The sequence below is a fragment of the Silene latifolia genome, chromosome 1 (genome assembly GCF_048544455.1).
Source record: "Silene latifolia isolate original U9 population chromosome 1, ASM4854445v1, whole genome shotgun sequence".
Lineage (NCBI taxonomy): Eukaryota > Viridiplantae > Streptophyta > Magnoliopsida > Caryophyllales > Caryophyllaceae > Silene > Silene latifolia.
This window is the reverse complement of record NC_133526.1, coordinates 167229240-167245411: the sequence shown is the minus strand read 5'-3', so window position 1 is coordinate 167245411 and position 16172 is coordinate 167229240. Positions and strand designations below refer to the sequence as shown.

Genomic DNA, 16172 nt, shown 5'->3' with positions numbered 1-16172 from the left:
ATTCTACAATCCAAAAAGTGGTGACCGATCCCGATCCTAGGCAGGATCTTACGATTCAACTTGTGTCAATTTTTTTAAAAGTAGAATCTTAACTTGATCCTACGATTATACGACCCGATCCTACATTATTAACATTTCAATTTTTTCAGTTACTAAAATCTTATATATGACTTTTAAGATAGAAATCTACCATAAACGAGAATATTTAGTAGGCACATGCTAAGATAATAATGTTTTGAGACTTAAGCACGAGATTTTAACATATTTTAATAACCCAATTATGTATTTTAGTTAAGTTGTAGAATCTTACGATTCTACGATCCGATCTTACCGATTCGATTCTAAGAAGCTCATCGATCCAAAGTAGAATCCCGATCCTAACAACATTGCGCAAGAGTTAATCCGATTAGGTTTAGCAAAAAGGGTATGATATGAAAAGGGGAAATATAGCAAATCACCCCATAAGTTTGATAGTATGTGCAATCAAGCCCCTTAACTGATAAATGTAGCAAATTAACCTCATAAATTTCTCTTAATGTGCAATTAACCACATATCTTATTTTTAAGAATAAAATTTGCTAATTAAATATTCTACGATTATTGAAAATCAAAATTATTGATTATGGAGTAGATTTTAATCCTAAAATTCTTGATTATTAAAACACAAAATCTCATTGAAGACGGGCGATATCCGTTACAAGCTTGTGACAGATACCGTTTCCTCTCACAAAATGCCCATTGAGAGGTGAGTGGGAAGCACATGGGGGGTGCTCCACCTTGTCCCCTCTCCCTTTTTGTGAGAGGTCACAAGCTTGTGACGGGATTAGCCTGTCACAAGCAAGACTAGCTGTTATTAAAAAACATGTTCAATTTTTTTTTTTTTTTTTTTTATTTTGGTGAAAAAAGTTCTTAATATGAGAATTATTAATGATGTTACAATGAAAAGTTACATGACCAAATTTTTATTTATACTAAAATTGGTTCTCATTTCTCATTGAACATGTAAATATTATATTTAATTATTTAAGAAATATATTTATAATAGTTTTTATAATAGAAAACAATAGGTTTTAGTTAAAAAAAATGGTAAAAAATTTGATTTGTGCTTAATTGCACATTTTTGGAAAGTTATGGGGTTAATTTGCTACAAGTGAAACTTAGGGGTTGATTTGCACATAATCTATAAGTTATGGGGTAATTTGCTATATTTCGGATGTGAAAAGTTTATAAAAAAATGTATTAGAATGAGTAAAGTTCGTAGGTAAAGAAGTAATTCCGTTAAACTATGAGTTTTGTCATGGAAAAGTATCACATAAATGAGGCCGACCGAGCATATGTAGTTCCGTATAATTGGGTGAATTTATTTCCTTGACTTGAAACAAGTACTGGACAATCGCATGAACTTGGCACCCCCTTCTCCCGCTTGTCGAACCAAAAACACACCACCATAAAACATCATAAACCATATTTCATAGTCAAGGGTTTTTCTGGGTTCATCAACCCTTTAATAAATCCCCCTAATTCTTTTACTTTCTCAATCAATTTCGGATTTTGTTATCTTGCTTTGTTTGGGTTTATCAATCTTCATCCACCATTCTTCTTCAGCCTGCTTTTCACGTGGGTTCAATTTCAAACCCCTAATTTCTTGTAAGTTTCTCACTTTTTTTTACCCAACATTGTTTATTTTGTCTTTTATTTCTGTTCAATTGGATCACTTTAATGCCTTTTACCCTGATAATTAGATGATTACTGCTTGATTATGCATTATTCTTTTTTGTTTAGCATTTGAAATTGGAACTAGGGTTGTTTTATGTGCTTTACTTAATTGTGTCATGTGGGTATTTTTTTAGTGTTGTCTTAGGTCTAGATTGTGTCTGAAAGTATTGATTTTATTTGCAGCTCATACCAGTCAAATGCGGGACCAATTATTTAGTTGGTAAAGATTTCGCCTTGAGCGATGAAGACGGAGTTTTACTGGTGTTTCTAATAGCTTGCATTTGATAATTTCCGGACCGCAGGTTGTTTGGAGGGATTAAATGGAGAACGTAGTTGATAGTATTTTGAAGAAGGAACCTCCTGTGGAAAATGGTTTTCTGAAAGCATCCGTGGAAAATGGTGGTCCAAGCTGCAATGGTGCTGTGCAAAAGGAGGTACTTAATGTGAAGGATGCTCTCTCCTACGGCAACATTCTGCGTACCAGAAATAAATTTGCAGAGGCACTTGCCATTTATGATGGCGTCTTGGACAAGGACAAAGAAAACATAGAAGCTCTAATAGGCAAAGGAATTTGCTTGCAGATGCAAAATCAAGGGAGACTTGCTTTTGAGAGTTTTTCTGAGGCCATAAGGCTTGATCCTCAGAATGCGTGTGCTCTCACACACTGTGGTATCCTATTTAAGGATGATAGTCGACTTGTCGATGCAGCTGAGGTATGCTTGTTTGATGCCCAGGCTTTATTTGTTTGTTTCACCTATTTTTTCCTTTTCTCTCGTTTTTCTTTATTTTTCAACTTGGTGTTTGGTAGCATTGCATTAGTGAGACAATCTTTGTACTTGTGGGGCAAGTGGTTCTTCAACAGTCTCTTATTCTGTCATATACCTTTTTTTTTAACAAGAATTCTATCAAGCTATTTATTTTGAGCTATAGGTTTTGTAGTCATGAATAGTTTGAGGATGGTAAATGAACTTCGAATGATCAGTCGGAATATATTAGGTAATCGAACCATGGGAGGAAGCGTGTTCATTAAAGAAGTTGCGTGTTGGCATTGCTGCATTGTCTAGGCGAACTTGTTTTATAGCATTGACTGAGAGTTTGTGATTAATGGTTTGCATGACAAATTTTATCGTAAGGATGTTGGATGCAAAAGTGCTTCAGAATATCAGAGCACTTGGAACATGAGTATAAGTATTGTTTGGCAGAAGGCGATTATACCATGGAAACAACTTTTAAGTTTTGGAAAGAGCAATGGACAATAATTTAACTGTCTAACACAAGGGTAAGGCTGCGTACATCCGACCCCCCCTTACCCCGCAATTTGCGGGAGCCATTGAGGCACTGGGGTAATGTTGTTGTTGTTGTTGTTGTTGTTGTATCTGTTGTGCTTTTAGAGCAACATTTCTCTCTCAATTGAAAAAGCTGAGCAGCAAATCCACGACACTGTTTTGAAGTTATCTTGATATAATCTATCCAAAGGCCGAGTATACCTTTACATTCCTTTCCCTATCCAAGAATGCTGATACTTTTGCCCTTTAAAGTTTAGATTTAGCTAGCGTGTATCATCTTAACTTTCAGTTGACTTTCTTACCATCAACTCGAATCCTGCATATATCTTTCATTACAATCTATTAGGTTCTACAGAATCCATTTATGGAGGAATGACAGGAATCATAAATCTGATGGATTAGGTCTTCAATGCAAGAAACTTCTATTTGCTCTAGTTTGGAAACGCTAACCTAAAAAAATGCTTGCCTTTTGATTGCTAGATGCCTGCCTTTTTTTTTTCGTTCACTGTCTACTTATTTATCGACTCTTATCTAGTTCAAAAGTAAATAAGTTTGGTAGTTGCTATATATAAGGAAAGCATTTTTTTTGAACTTTTGATTTTGTTTTTTAATAAACGTGATAAAATTCTTGTGATCCTTGCAACAGGCTTTTCAATGTATTTATGAAGTAAATTATAATTACAATGGCTGAGCTTATAAAATAACAAGTCTCTTATGTCCAGTATCAAAAAATTCTTATGATGTGGCGCATTCTTTCTTTTAACTTAACCCTTTAGCTAGACTTCTCAATTACTGTCACTCGTTGCTGTCATGGAGAGTGAGCAAACTAGTTCCTACTTCCTTCACTAGGGTTTCACGGTCATTTAGCCCTCGCCCGTATAGGGATTCAGGGATTTCTTATATTTGTATAAAATATTTTTGATAATAACGAACAATCCTTAACTACGTATTCATTTATTTACTGTGTTGGGGAAATCATCACTGTGTCATTTTTTACTTCTTTGTAAAGCAAAAAGGTAAATAGTTGCGGGTCTAAAGTGAAAGCTGTTTGTGATTTTTATCTCTGTTTCCTCTATTTAGTTGTTAATATTTCTTTTGTGGTTTTCAAAGTCTTATCAGAAGGCTCTGAGAGCTGATCCATCATATAAACCAGCTGCTGAATGTTTAGCAATTGTGCTAACGGATATTGGGACCAGTTTAAAACTCGCTGGGAATTCTCAAGAGGGGATACAGAAATACTATGAAGCCCTTAAAGTAGATCCACATTATGCTGTAAGAAAACCTTTTCTTTTTTACTTTATGATAATGTGTGAACAATTATTCAACATGTTTCAGATTTGTGTATACCTTTTATCTGCAGCCTGCATACTATAACCTCGGAGTTGTCTATTCTGAAATGATGCAATATGACACGGCTCTCACTTGTTATGAGAAGGCAGCTCTAGAGAGGCCCATGTATGCTGAAGCGTATTGTAACATGGGAGTCATATACAAAAACAGAGGGGACTTGGAGTCTGCTATTGCATGTTATGAGAGGTAACTTGCCTAGCAGCATTCTGTTATTGGGCTTCTTGTCGCTGGTCAACTCTATCCAATTTCTGTTATGAATTGCATCTTGCAAGGCTTTCATTATAATTGTTGGACGTTAATGTAGGCGATTCTTAGTTATATGTACTCGGTGTTATTCCGAATTATTGGCTACGTGGTAACTTGGTGTTGTGTTCTAAAATAAAGGAAATATCCGTTATCGTAGTCATGAGATGTTCTTTTAAGTTGGTTCTTGTTTTGGCTGTCTCAGGTGTTTAGCAGTGTCTCCAAATTTTGAGATTGCTAAGAATAACATGGCAATAGCTTTGACAGATTTGGGAACAAAGGTAATTGCTGCTTCAGTATGTTTTGACAGTCTCTTGCTCTTCTCTCAAGCCTTGTATTTGATACTAGCATGTTGCCTGATTCCTCTTGACCCCCTATGATTACATCTCAGTTGACCACTTGACCTTTATAAAAATCAAAACTTGGTCATTTGTAATGGATGTTTTGGATTCAAGGAATTTTTTTATTGGCGACTCCTGTGCCAGAATAACTGTCCCCACCTCCCTCTCACCTACATACGTTATGAAAGTAGAGAAAAAAAAATGAAATCAATTTACATTTCTCTCACGAGTAATATAGTTGAGACACTGAGGAATAGCTTGCTATAGGTATAAACATCTGTACAGTATAGAACTACAAAAAAATTTCTTCAGTATACTGCTCCTCATTAACCACAGCTAGTCCAATTGTTCAACAGAGGTAATTCTGCTGCTCCTGGAGACACTGATAGTTGTATAAATTATTGTGGGTATAAATGTATAATTTGTTTAGACTTTAGAGTATTAGATCTATTCCTTTTGTTAGATTGCCTTAACCTTCTGGAAAATCAAATTTATCCTCTTCTTGCTATAGGTTTCTCTTATAAACAAGCTCCTGAGTTTGTGCTTATTTGTGTTTCGAGGAATTGCCATTGACACAGCTTTCTTCAGGTCAAACTAGAGGGAGAAATTGAGCAAGGTGTAGCATACTATAAAAAGGCGCTGTATTACAATTGGCATTATGCTGATGCAATGTATAACTTGGGCGTAGCTTATGGTGAAATGCTGAGGTTTGAGAATGTAAGTCGTACCTGAAGCTTTACATACAACATATCTGACTTTCATCCCTCTTTTGTGCCTACTGCTTGCTGACAAATTGCAGTGTTTGTTACTCTTTCACCGATGGTGGTCCATCTGTTACATTGACATCTGTTAACGCATTCTTGGCTTTTAGAAAATGTATAAATTAGCTTTTAAATGAAAGTAGATGTAGCTATGGCATAGATAATCCAATGACATGTGTTGTGAAGAGTAAAAAAAAAAAATTACTTCGATTTGCCATCTGCTACTTTATTGAGCATAACATTGTTGTGTTCTTTTTGATGCAGGCAATTGTTTTTTATGAACTTGCTTTCCATTTCAATCCTCATTGCGCAGAAGCATGCAACAACCTGGGGGTTATTTACAAAGATCGAGAAAATCTTGATAAAGCTGTGGAATGCTACCAGGCAATTACAATTTCTTGTGCATCTTGTGAAAACTATGTGTATTCATTGTTTGATCTCTTTGCATTACCTATTATTATTCCTTCATACTGTACTGCAGATGGCTTTGTCGATTAAACCAAACTTCTCGCAGTCTCTGAATAATCTTGGTGTTGTCTTCACAGTCCAGGTGTAGTTTTCTACTTGATGTCTGTTCATATTCATATGAAACCCTATGAGCTATGACTGTGTAAGGTTTGGTGTTGATCTTTGCTTTTAGTACAGGGAAAAATGGACGCTGCTGCTAGCATGATTGAGAAAGCTATAATTGCAAATCCTACATATGCGGAAGCTTATAATAACTTAGGTATTTTTTTCTTTGTTTGCTGTGATGCCACTTGTTTAAGTTTTTCACCCCCATTTGTAAGATGCTGAATGCCCTCACATTTTGGTAAAGCATTTCATTTTAATACTGTTAAAGTGGGAACTGCTGACATGTTGCTGATTCAAATGTGTCATAGTAGTTGGATTCATGGTTATCGGATTCGCTATGAATACACCCTTAATGATTTGCATGTTCGCTCTTATAGAATCTGTATATATGTATTTTCAGTAAGTGACAGGATACAATTCGCTCTTAACAATTCACGATTCATAGGGCACCCGAGCGAATCCGGTAACCATGGTTGGACATATTGCCTTCACTTGTTAGTTGTTATCATAAATGATTTAGTATTGGACCAAGAAGTTAAGTTGTTTAAAGGTTCATTCTGTTTTCTCATTTTTAATTCTCTAAAGGCTCTATAGCATATTTGGATTTCGGAATCATTACTCTATCTCTTAGGCATATTCCCCCTTTTTTTGTTAGGCCGGGGAAATGGGGGCTCCCCATGCCTCCGATGTTTGAGATAGACAAAGAAATAGGGTTGGAATGAGTGATGGTAGGGAGGAGAGAGAGTTAGCCTCACCTGGAAGAGAAAGGGATAAATGTCGGGGGAGCTGGCTGAAGAGGGAGTTCTGCCGTTCTGGTGAACATGGCGGCGGAGGGGGGACGTACCCGGCATGGTGGGAGGAGAGTGAAGGTGTATTGGGCGGGAGGGGAATGATAGAGTGAGAGGGGGTAGCAGAGACTTCCCTCAGCTCGGTTCAAATATATTTTTTGATGGGCGATGAAGGACAGAATGGCAGGATAGCACATTGATGATGGACAAATAGTGTAAGATCGCGGTTCTGAGTGGATGATGGTGTTATGATTGGGTAAGTTGTTAGTAACTTGTTGGATCATTGTTCTGAGTTGGCATAAGGTAGCCAAATTTAGAAGTTACATAAGTAGTTGTATGCATATAAGGAAAAAATCATAACTTATACCTATAAACTTACTTTTCAAATTTATTCCTTAATACATTTGTTCCAGAACTTGTCTAAAATTTGCTTTTTATTCATACTTGATACCAAACAACATATCCTGCAAAAAAAGGCAAAAAGACCGAAATGGTCTTACTAATTAACATTTCTCTAATTTACAAACATACAAACATTTACTGTTTCACAACCCAAAAACCCTAACACGCATCACTCATAAAAATGGATGGAAAAATCTGCAAGAGCTCAATCAATTTCATCATCACCAAACATTCATACTCAATCAACTTTATCACTAAACATCAAGAACAATTTTGTCATCATCAACATCGTCAATCTTGAAGTAAATGGACTTCTATATTTCTTATTCTCTCCCTCTTCTTCTTTTGACGTATCTCTTATATTGTCGAATCCCTATTTTGTCTCGTCCTTCACAAAGATTCAGTCTTTCTCCCATCGTCTTCTTCTGCAATTCATTCTGGATGTTGGCCGCTTTCAAAAATATGTTCTAGAAGTTTTTATGTCACATTTTGCATTTTGTTATATTTGGTTTTACGGGCATGTCTCTATTGTTTAATACCCATGTCAAATATCTGATTTGTTTGCTTTAATTGCGTGCCATTTTTGTTTGAGATTGTTATGATTTTGTGGGTAACTTACGATTTCCGGTACTGATTGGTTTTAGTATTAATCTATTAAAATTCAAGTTTCCAGAAAATGTACCAACCACGTAAAACAAAAATTCTTGCTTGAATATGGATAAGTGAAGAATGAAAGAATGTGATTGATGACTAGATGGGATAATTGTTTTAACTTATCTTCTTCTTTTATGCTTGGAAATTTGGAATTAATTATGAAGAGCAAAGCTATATTTTAACTCCAGAAACCCAAACCTTGCTTTAACGTAAATAAGTGATGAAGAAGAGTGGTTACTATGGGGTTAGATGATGTAATGAGAAGTAAGGGCAAATTGTCCAATTTAAATCTTGCTATCTTTTTATCCCTTTTCTTTAGTCGGAGATGTCGTTTGGTATCAAGTATGAATGAAATATAAATGTGAGATATAAGTTCTGAAACAAATTTATAATGGCATATAATTTTTCCTATTTATAATTAAACACTTTGTAACAAAATTATATTCTATCAAGCAGAAAGACAATCGTATGGGGTGTGGGAAGATTATAGTGGGGCGGCCCAAAAAGAAAAGTGGCCTAAAGTAGCATTTAACAAGAGATGTATGACATGAACTTGTAAAAACTTGTGCGCACCAGTGATTGGTTTTACCTCTAAATCAGGCATGCCTCTTGAAAAAGGCATTTGTTGAAGTTAATGTCTTTTATTCACTTTCTATTGCATAGAGGTTTGGCTGTGAATCATAAGGTTGGTATGTGAAGAGGGATCAATGCTTCCGTTTTTTTTTTTTTTTTTTTTTTGGGTTATTGACTAGCTCTGGCCTTTGGGCTGACTAGTATGATAGAAATGTCACAGTGATGACATGTGATCAGAATTACATTTCAAATGTTGTCATTATGTCTTGGAATTTAATGCTAGACTGCCCCCTATCCCACAAGCTTGCAATGATTACTGCTCTCATGGTCATTTTGGTTTTTGTTGATTTTATCTTTTTACGTATTCAGGTATTTAAATTATGTAGCTTAGTAAAAAGTAAAAACCCAGAATTTGACGTCCTCATTATTGCAATTTTTCACTGCTACATTGTTTTCTTAGGAGTGCTATATAGAGATGCTGGGGACATATCACGCGCTATTGAAGCTTATGAACAATGTCTCAGGATAGATCCTGATTCACGGAATGCAGGGCAGGTAATTCTGTATAATGCTCACTTGCATTTAGATATTACTGTATTGTTGAGTACTTATTATAAATACTCTGTTTATTATAGGGGTCAAGGCACAGAAGCTTGGTAAAGCTACTGTTAAGACTATTTCGGATGTGTGTATTTGCAGTCCTGATCCGCGATATTAGCCTAAAAGATTCTAAACTAGTCCAAGCTTTCAAATTCTAGACTAGATATATGAAGCCGCCTTTGTAAAGGTGTGGCCTGCATAGATTGTGTTACTCTGTGTATGGAAGACATATTTCCCAAAATTTTAAACTCCCAGATTATATTTTTAGTTTTCCGCCTCACAGTTTTTATGCGAGATGCATGCACATTCCAAATTTAAGTTATAGGTCTCCGTTAGACCACTTAAGTGGTTACGTGCAGGCGCAAAAACCTAGACTAGGTTGGATTTGTAATAATTCCTAGGACAGGGGTAGTTCTCTTAGGAGTGTCTGTCTCACGACATAAGAGTGTTTCACAGTTCTCTCTTTCTTAAAAAAAAGATCTAGAGCCTTTCTATTGTAGGATTTAATTTGCTCAGTTATTTTGCTTATCCGATAATGCCGATTCGCAGTAAGGCATACCGTCTTCTCGGTGGATCTGGTTGACAAGTGTTTGGTCAAAGGAGCATCGAATCCAAAGGTGGTGTGGTGATTCACGTGGTTGTGGGAGGTGAAACGAGCGACATTTGTCATTTCCTGGATCTATGTTGTGGTTAGCTTGGTCTGTTAGGGCTGGTTGTGACAATGTAACGTGGCGGTGTGGTGAATTGCAATGAGGTAGATGTTGATGTCGCGACTTTGTGGATGGTAGTGAATCTGGTGGATGTGACATTGTGGATGGTGAAGGCGTCTTGTGTGGGGGATTGGTGGGGTAGTGATTGTGGGAAAAAGTTGAGGTTGTTATGGGAGTAGGAGGGTGGGAAAATCAGAGAAGAGAAGTGGGTTTGGGGTAGGTGGAGAGTGCGGGTAGGGGATAGATTGGTCAGCTAACCAAGTTTCTCAAAAAGTGAAAATAAAGAAATGGGAAGAAAAATTATTGGAGTATGTATTTCCGTACACCATACAGTTGCTAAACTTTTTCTAGACGATACTATGATAGTGTGAAAATAATTAATCTGATTAATCAGACTAGACACATTTTATGTTGTATCTCTACATATCTTTGGAGAAATGAATGGTTTAGGTTGAAAAAGCTTTGATCACATAAGTCAAATGGAGAAAACAAATGTGGAATGGATATTGCAACATATTATGAATGCTGGTTCAATATGCTTCTATATTACAGTGGCTGCCACCGACTTCTAGATTCTCTGTAAATTTATTAACTGTCCGCTATTCATTGTTGTTTGAGAGTTAAAAAGAGATTGTCTGTGTCCATTGCTGTAATTTGTAACATCTCTGATATATTATTGTTTCCTGTCAGAATCGTTTACTAGCTATGAACTACATAAATGAAGGGGATGATGACAAATTATATGAGGCTCACAGGTTAGATTTGATACTACATACTCTTTTTCCTGAAATGGTTGGAATGCAGTGATGCGCTGGTGCTTGATTTTTTTTCTGTATTGTTCTTTCCAATATGGAAGTTTCTTTATCAAATATGACAATACGAAATGAAATCTCCCGCTGTTCAGAAAATGATATGTATCGAAGGCACTGGGGAGGAAGTTGCATGAAAGAAGCCCTTTGATTGATGATATCGACTCTGGTTCTTCTGTATTAAGAACTATGAAGCAATGAATAGATGAGACCTAAGAGCAAAAGAGTTAGTTACTTGTTTTCATGTAGCACTCTTGGGTTATCATGGTAGCTGTTAGAGTTCGAAAGAGCTGACCTGACCCGAATCCAACCCGTTAGAACTCGAAAATTTGGTGAACAGAAAGAAACTCGACTCGTTCCGATGTCAAACAATAACCAATAGCAAATTATCAATCCTATTTATCTCAACCTGACCGGAACCTAAACCAACCCGAGATGACGAGTGACCACTATAATGACAACTGTTGATGGGCGACCTGATAATTAATTAGCTTAATCATGATCCAAATAAGATCAAATTGACATTTATTGTTATAACTTTACATTAACATATGTATGCATCTAAGAATAACTCTAAACTGGAATTACCGGTCGAAACTTAAATATAAGATAAAATATACTTGGTGTAATAATGACCCGAATCGATTTATCATCCGCTGATGGCCCGAATCCAAACTGACATGACTGTCCCGCTTTCACGGGACCTATTACCAACTTGAGTGACCCGGTTGGCACCTCTATCAACTGTTACACTCTAGTTGACAGCTGTGGTAGCTCCACAAACTCTTTGGTTGATCCCCAAGATGTAGATCTACTTTATGTCACCAAGCATTTAACCAACAAAACCATCAACTTTGTAAATACCTTTTCAGTGCAGTCTAGGAATCAAGTAAGACTATGGTTTTTGTTTGTTGGGGACTTCTGTGATTTGGTTAAGCATTATTTAGAGCTGCGGAGCATAATTATGTTTATTTTCTGTCTCTTAGAAAATTTTATTCTTACCATATCAGGATTTGTCATGGTTAGTTACTGGCAACGACGCTTAGCTGGATCTTGTATGTGATACACAAGTTTAACATCTTTCTTGTGACTGAATGTTTAGTTTAACCCTTATGGGAAATGCTTTAGCCTTCTGTGACATCATCTAAATCTGAGCTACGTGCCTGCAGAGACTGGGGCCAACGTTTCATGAGGCTGTATTCACAGTACACATCTTGGGACAACCCAAAAGATCCAGAGAGGCCTCTCATTGTTGGATATGTGTCCCCTGATTTTTTCACCCATTCTGTATCATATTTCATTGAAGCACCACTAGCTCACCATAACTATGCAAACTGCAAAGTGATTGTTTATTCAGCAGTCGTGAAGGTATGCCCCACTTTTGGAATTAAGTTAATATTTTCGTAGCAGTTAATTTGTTCCGTCTGCTTTCTGTTTATGCCTCATATGACAGTATGGCACATTGGCACTGCCCGATTTCTTAGTTTACCCTAGTCTGGAGTTAGCTTCACGTTTGAGAAATTTGATTAAAAAATGGCTATACTTCTGGACTTTGGCTGGCTGTTGATATGTTGTTTGCTGAGTCGACTGTATTTCTTTGAATTAAATTCTTTGTTTTGTGCGAAATTTCTGAAATGGATTGGGACTTTAGCATACACCTCTTTCATGAATGCTTAGTTGTCTTACGAAGAAAAAGTTTTTGGTTTTATGTTTCATTGCTGTTGTGCCTAAGATCTGTCATTTTTTTCCAGGCAGATGCGAAAACATTGAGATTCAGAGAAAAAGTCGTAAAAAGGGGTGGGATCTGGCGAGATATATACGGCGTAGATGAAAAGAAGGTTGCTCAAATGGTTAGAGAAGACAAGGTTGACATTTTGGTAGAACTTACTGGGCATACTGCCAACAATAAACTGGGGACAATGGCATGTCGACCTGCTCCACTGCAGGTGAGACTGTAAATGTCAAGCGCACTGATTTCCCTCCTTTGACCATTTCAGATTTTACTTCGAAGTATATATCCTATGGTTATCTGATTGGGGATTTCTGTTTGTTGATAGGTGACTTGGATTGGCTACCCTAATACAACTGGTTTACCAACAATTGACTACAGAATTACTGATGCACTAGCTGATCCTTCCTGTACCAGACAGAAGTATGTTCTGTACAATCTACGATTTGTCATTGGTTGGATAATAATTTGTTGTTGGCCACATGTGATTACTCCTTTACTAAGTGAATCAATCTATACCTTACATTGAGTGACAGGCATGTTGAAGAGTTAGTTCGATTACCAAATTCGTTCCTTTGTTACACACCTTCACCAGAGGCTGGTCCTATATCTGAATCTCCAGCTTTGGGAAATGGCTTCGTTACTTTTGGCAGCTTTAATAATTTAGCAAAGGTATGCTATAATTGATATTTCATTATTTTGTACTCTGGTATTTGTAGTGTATGGTTCTGTCTACAATGTGTTTAGCATATATCTTAACCATAGACACTTACAAGTAATGTTACTTCCAACTGTAATTTCAGATAACGCCTAAAGTCTTGCGAGTCTGGGCAAAAATTTTGTGTGCTGTACCAAACTCACGTTTGGTTGTAAAGTGCAAGCCTTTCTGCTGTGACAGTATAAGACATAGATTTCTTTCAACATTAGAGCAGTTGGGAGTGGAACCTGTGCGTGTCGATCTTTTACCGTTGATTCTCTTGAATCATGATCACATGCAAGCATATGCGCTTATGGACATAAGGTAAGACCTGCCATCCTCCAGATTTCTCATTTGTGCATGCTAGGAGTGGCTATCCGGTCACTCAGAGCGGTGATGGTTGGGTTTTCGCAGGTCAATTCATATCGGTTTCGGATTTTGACGGGTCATCAGTTTCTTATCGGATCACATTTATTTTATTTTAATTTTCAGTTAGAACAGTTTAGATAAGTAACATACTATATTTTAGCCTTGAGGTAATCCGCATGCAAGCTGAAGACATGCAATGATGCAAACTTCTTCAATGTTGCCTTTCATATATGATGATTTATAAAGTATTACTATGAGAAATATAAAAGTTTTCTCTTTTCAATTTGCAACTCCAGAATAGGGAGCATTTTGTTAGAGTAGGTTAGAACTAAAGTAAATAACAAAGGGAGGAGAAGAGAAAAGAGCCTTTCATATATGATGATTATATTATAAAGTATTACTACGAGAAATATAAAAGTTTACTCTTCCCTCCCTTCCCTCATTCTATTGTATCCAAACAACCCCTAAATCCGGATGCTTGCTGAGGCTTATTTGGGTGTCAATTAATTTCCCCTCTTTACTTGTACAGTTGTATCTATGATTCCTTTTTTCAAGCATTCCTTTTTAATATTCTGCATTTTAGCATCATAACATTAGAATCCATTGGAACTTTCTGTATTCGTCAATGGCTAAACTCGAAACTATCTTCACATTATTATTTTTAGTGCTAGTCTTCTTGAATTCATGTAAAGTAAACTTATACTCATCTTCTATGTAGCTTGGACACTTTTCCATATGCTGGAACAACCACAACATGTGAATCACTCTACATGGGAGTTCCGTGTGTAACCATGGCTGGTAATGTGCATGCTCATAATGTTGGCGTTAGTCTCCTCAAAAACGTTGGTAAGCAGACTATCCCTGCACCGCATGAAGCTTCTTTTGAGTACTACGTAAACAGCAACCCACTGTCATACTGAAATAGTTGTGGTATCATATATTACTATCAACCATATAATTCGAATTGCATGTTGGGGGTGTGGACCCTGAAAAATACATTACCCCCTCAATCACCATTTATATTGCCCCTTTCCTTTTTGGTTCATTTATAGTAAAACAAAAATGTGAACGTGTTAATACTTTTCTTAGTTTGTTGACATAATGGTAATGGTAAATAACTAAATATTGTGGTATTTCTACATGTACAATTTTCAAGTCAAGGGATAATAATGATATTCATCACCTTGTGTTAAATATGGCCTCTAGTCAAATGGTAACAGTATAAAACTATAAATGGTAATGGTGAAAGTCTTATTTTCAAGATATTCTCTGATGACAACCCTTTCGTACATTTGATGTTGAAAGTTACATTGCAAGAAGTGGTGACGTGACATCCATCAAAAAGACACTTCTGTTGGAAAGTTGGACGTGCCACTTTAGATATACTCCATTGTTGACTTTCTTTTGGTTTCGGCCCATGAATCTATGATGCAGGGTTAGGCAATTTAGTGGCCAAGACTGAAGACGAATACATTGACCTGGCAATTCAATTAGCATCAGACATGACAGCCTTGTCAAAGTTGAGGATGACAATGCGAGATCTGATGGCTAACTCGCCAGTGTGTGATGGAGCGAATTTCACTCTAGGTTTGGAAGAAATATACCGAAATATTTGGCGTAGATACTGCAAAGGTGACGTTCCATCTTTGAAATTCATGGAAATGTTACAAAAGCAACATGACGCCATTTCTCAAGAGGCAGGTGTTGTGCCAGACGAAGTTGTAACGTTAAAAGATGAATCACCTGTCAAGATCAATGGATTCGACCCACTTCCACCACCGACTATGAGCCTTGCTACCACCGAGGAGCTTTGAATTAGGGAGATTAGAGTTGCATTTAAATCCATCTATTGGTAAAGCAAACCAATATGATTTAGCCGGTCTAAGGCTATCATCGGTAACATAATTCTTTTGAGAGTGGGGGATAGGGTGAAGCACTGGAGGGGGGGTGTAGATCGGGGGTGTGTTTGATTTGGTTTGGTGGTGTAACTGGCTGCTCGCTTTTGTCACCCTTTTGGGTATTTGGCTGCTGATGTCTGTATTGTTCTTTTCTTTTCACCTCCCTGCCCGTGTCTTGGTGTGGTGCATTTTTAGATGTTTACCCCATTATTAGAGCTGTAACTATGTATTGTCAAGGCTAAATCCATGGGGCAGTAGGTTTAATAGAGGATATTCAGAGAGTCAAAGTAGTGCTGTTGTGTGAGAAACTTTATTCAGAAATCAGAATGTATAGCATCAATAGATTTACCTATAGTTACCATTGTTCTTATGTACTATGTTTTCGGTTAACATAATTTGAGGCTTGTTTGATTTTGGGTGGTGATAATTTCGCGGGTCATATGAACCAATCCACGGACATTTGCACTTACATGTAAATGTGGGGGCCACTTTCTCTAGGCAAAGTTTCCGTGTTTTGGTTGTTTTTACCCGTGGATTTAGGGCCATCCTATTGAAGACTTATCTCATCCTTTCGGATATAGGCTTGCTTGGCCAACTTTCACTTAACGTTAGATAGCTCGTCTCTCCTTCGGCTCCTAGCTTGAACTAGGTAGAACATCATTTCGCAAAACTG

At 36.9% G+C, this 16172-nt stretch overlaps 1 protein-coding gene across 2 annotated transcripts; it reads left to right on the top strand.

Annotated features, from left to right (window-relative positions):
• The first annotated feature begins 1328 nt into the window (after window positions 1-1328).
• On the top strand, window positions 1329-15914 carry LOC141611235 (putative UDP-N-acetylglucosamine--peptide N-acetylglucosaminyltransferase SPINDLY). Of its 2 annotated transcripts, none has more exons than XM_074429742.1 (18): window positions 1329-1647; window positions 2019-2429; window positions 4113-4274; window positions 4363-4538; window positions 4801-4876; window positions 5525-5653; window positions 5962-6081; window positions 6179-6247; window positions 6343-6424; window positions 9148-9242; window positions 10688-10752; window positions 11976-12174; window positions 12558-12752; window positions 12864-12958; window positions 13072-13207; window positions 13339-13556; window positions 14320-14447; window positions 15036-15914. In XM_074429742.1, exons 2-18 carry the CDS (start codon window positions 2037-2039, stop codon window positions 15413-15415), a joined length of 2718 nt encoding a protein of 905 aa, XP_074285843.1. In that variant the 5' UTR covers window positions 1329-1647; window positions 2019-2036; the 3' UTR covers window positions 15416-15914. The 2 variants fall into 2 exon arrangements, with proteins under 2 accessions (XP_074285843.1, XP_074285835.1); XM_074429734.1 differs by having other exon boundaries at window positions 1345-1647; window positions 1900-2429.
• Window positions 15915-16172: the final 258 nt, after the last annotated feature.

Bases quoted from the DNA above. Each gene is read 5' to 3' on its own strand.
- LOC141611235 (XM_074429742.1), top strand. From the start codon at position 2,037: ATGGAGAACGTAGTTGATAGTATTTTGAAGAAGGAACCTCCTGTGGAA. The intron at 9,243-10,687 runs GTAATTCTGTAT...GTTTCCTGTCAG, and splicing joins ATTCACGGAATGCAGGGCAG to AATCGTTTACTAGCTATGAA. The intron at 10,753-11,975 runs GTTAGATTTGAT...ACGTGCCTGCAG, and splicing joins AAATTATATGAGGCTCACAG to AGACTGGGGCCAACGTTTCA.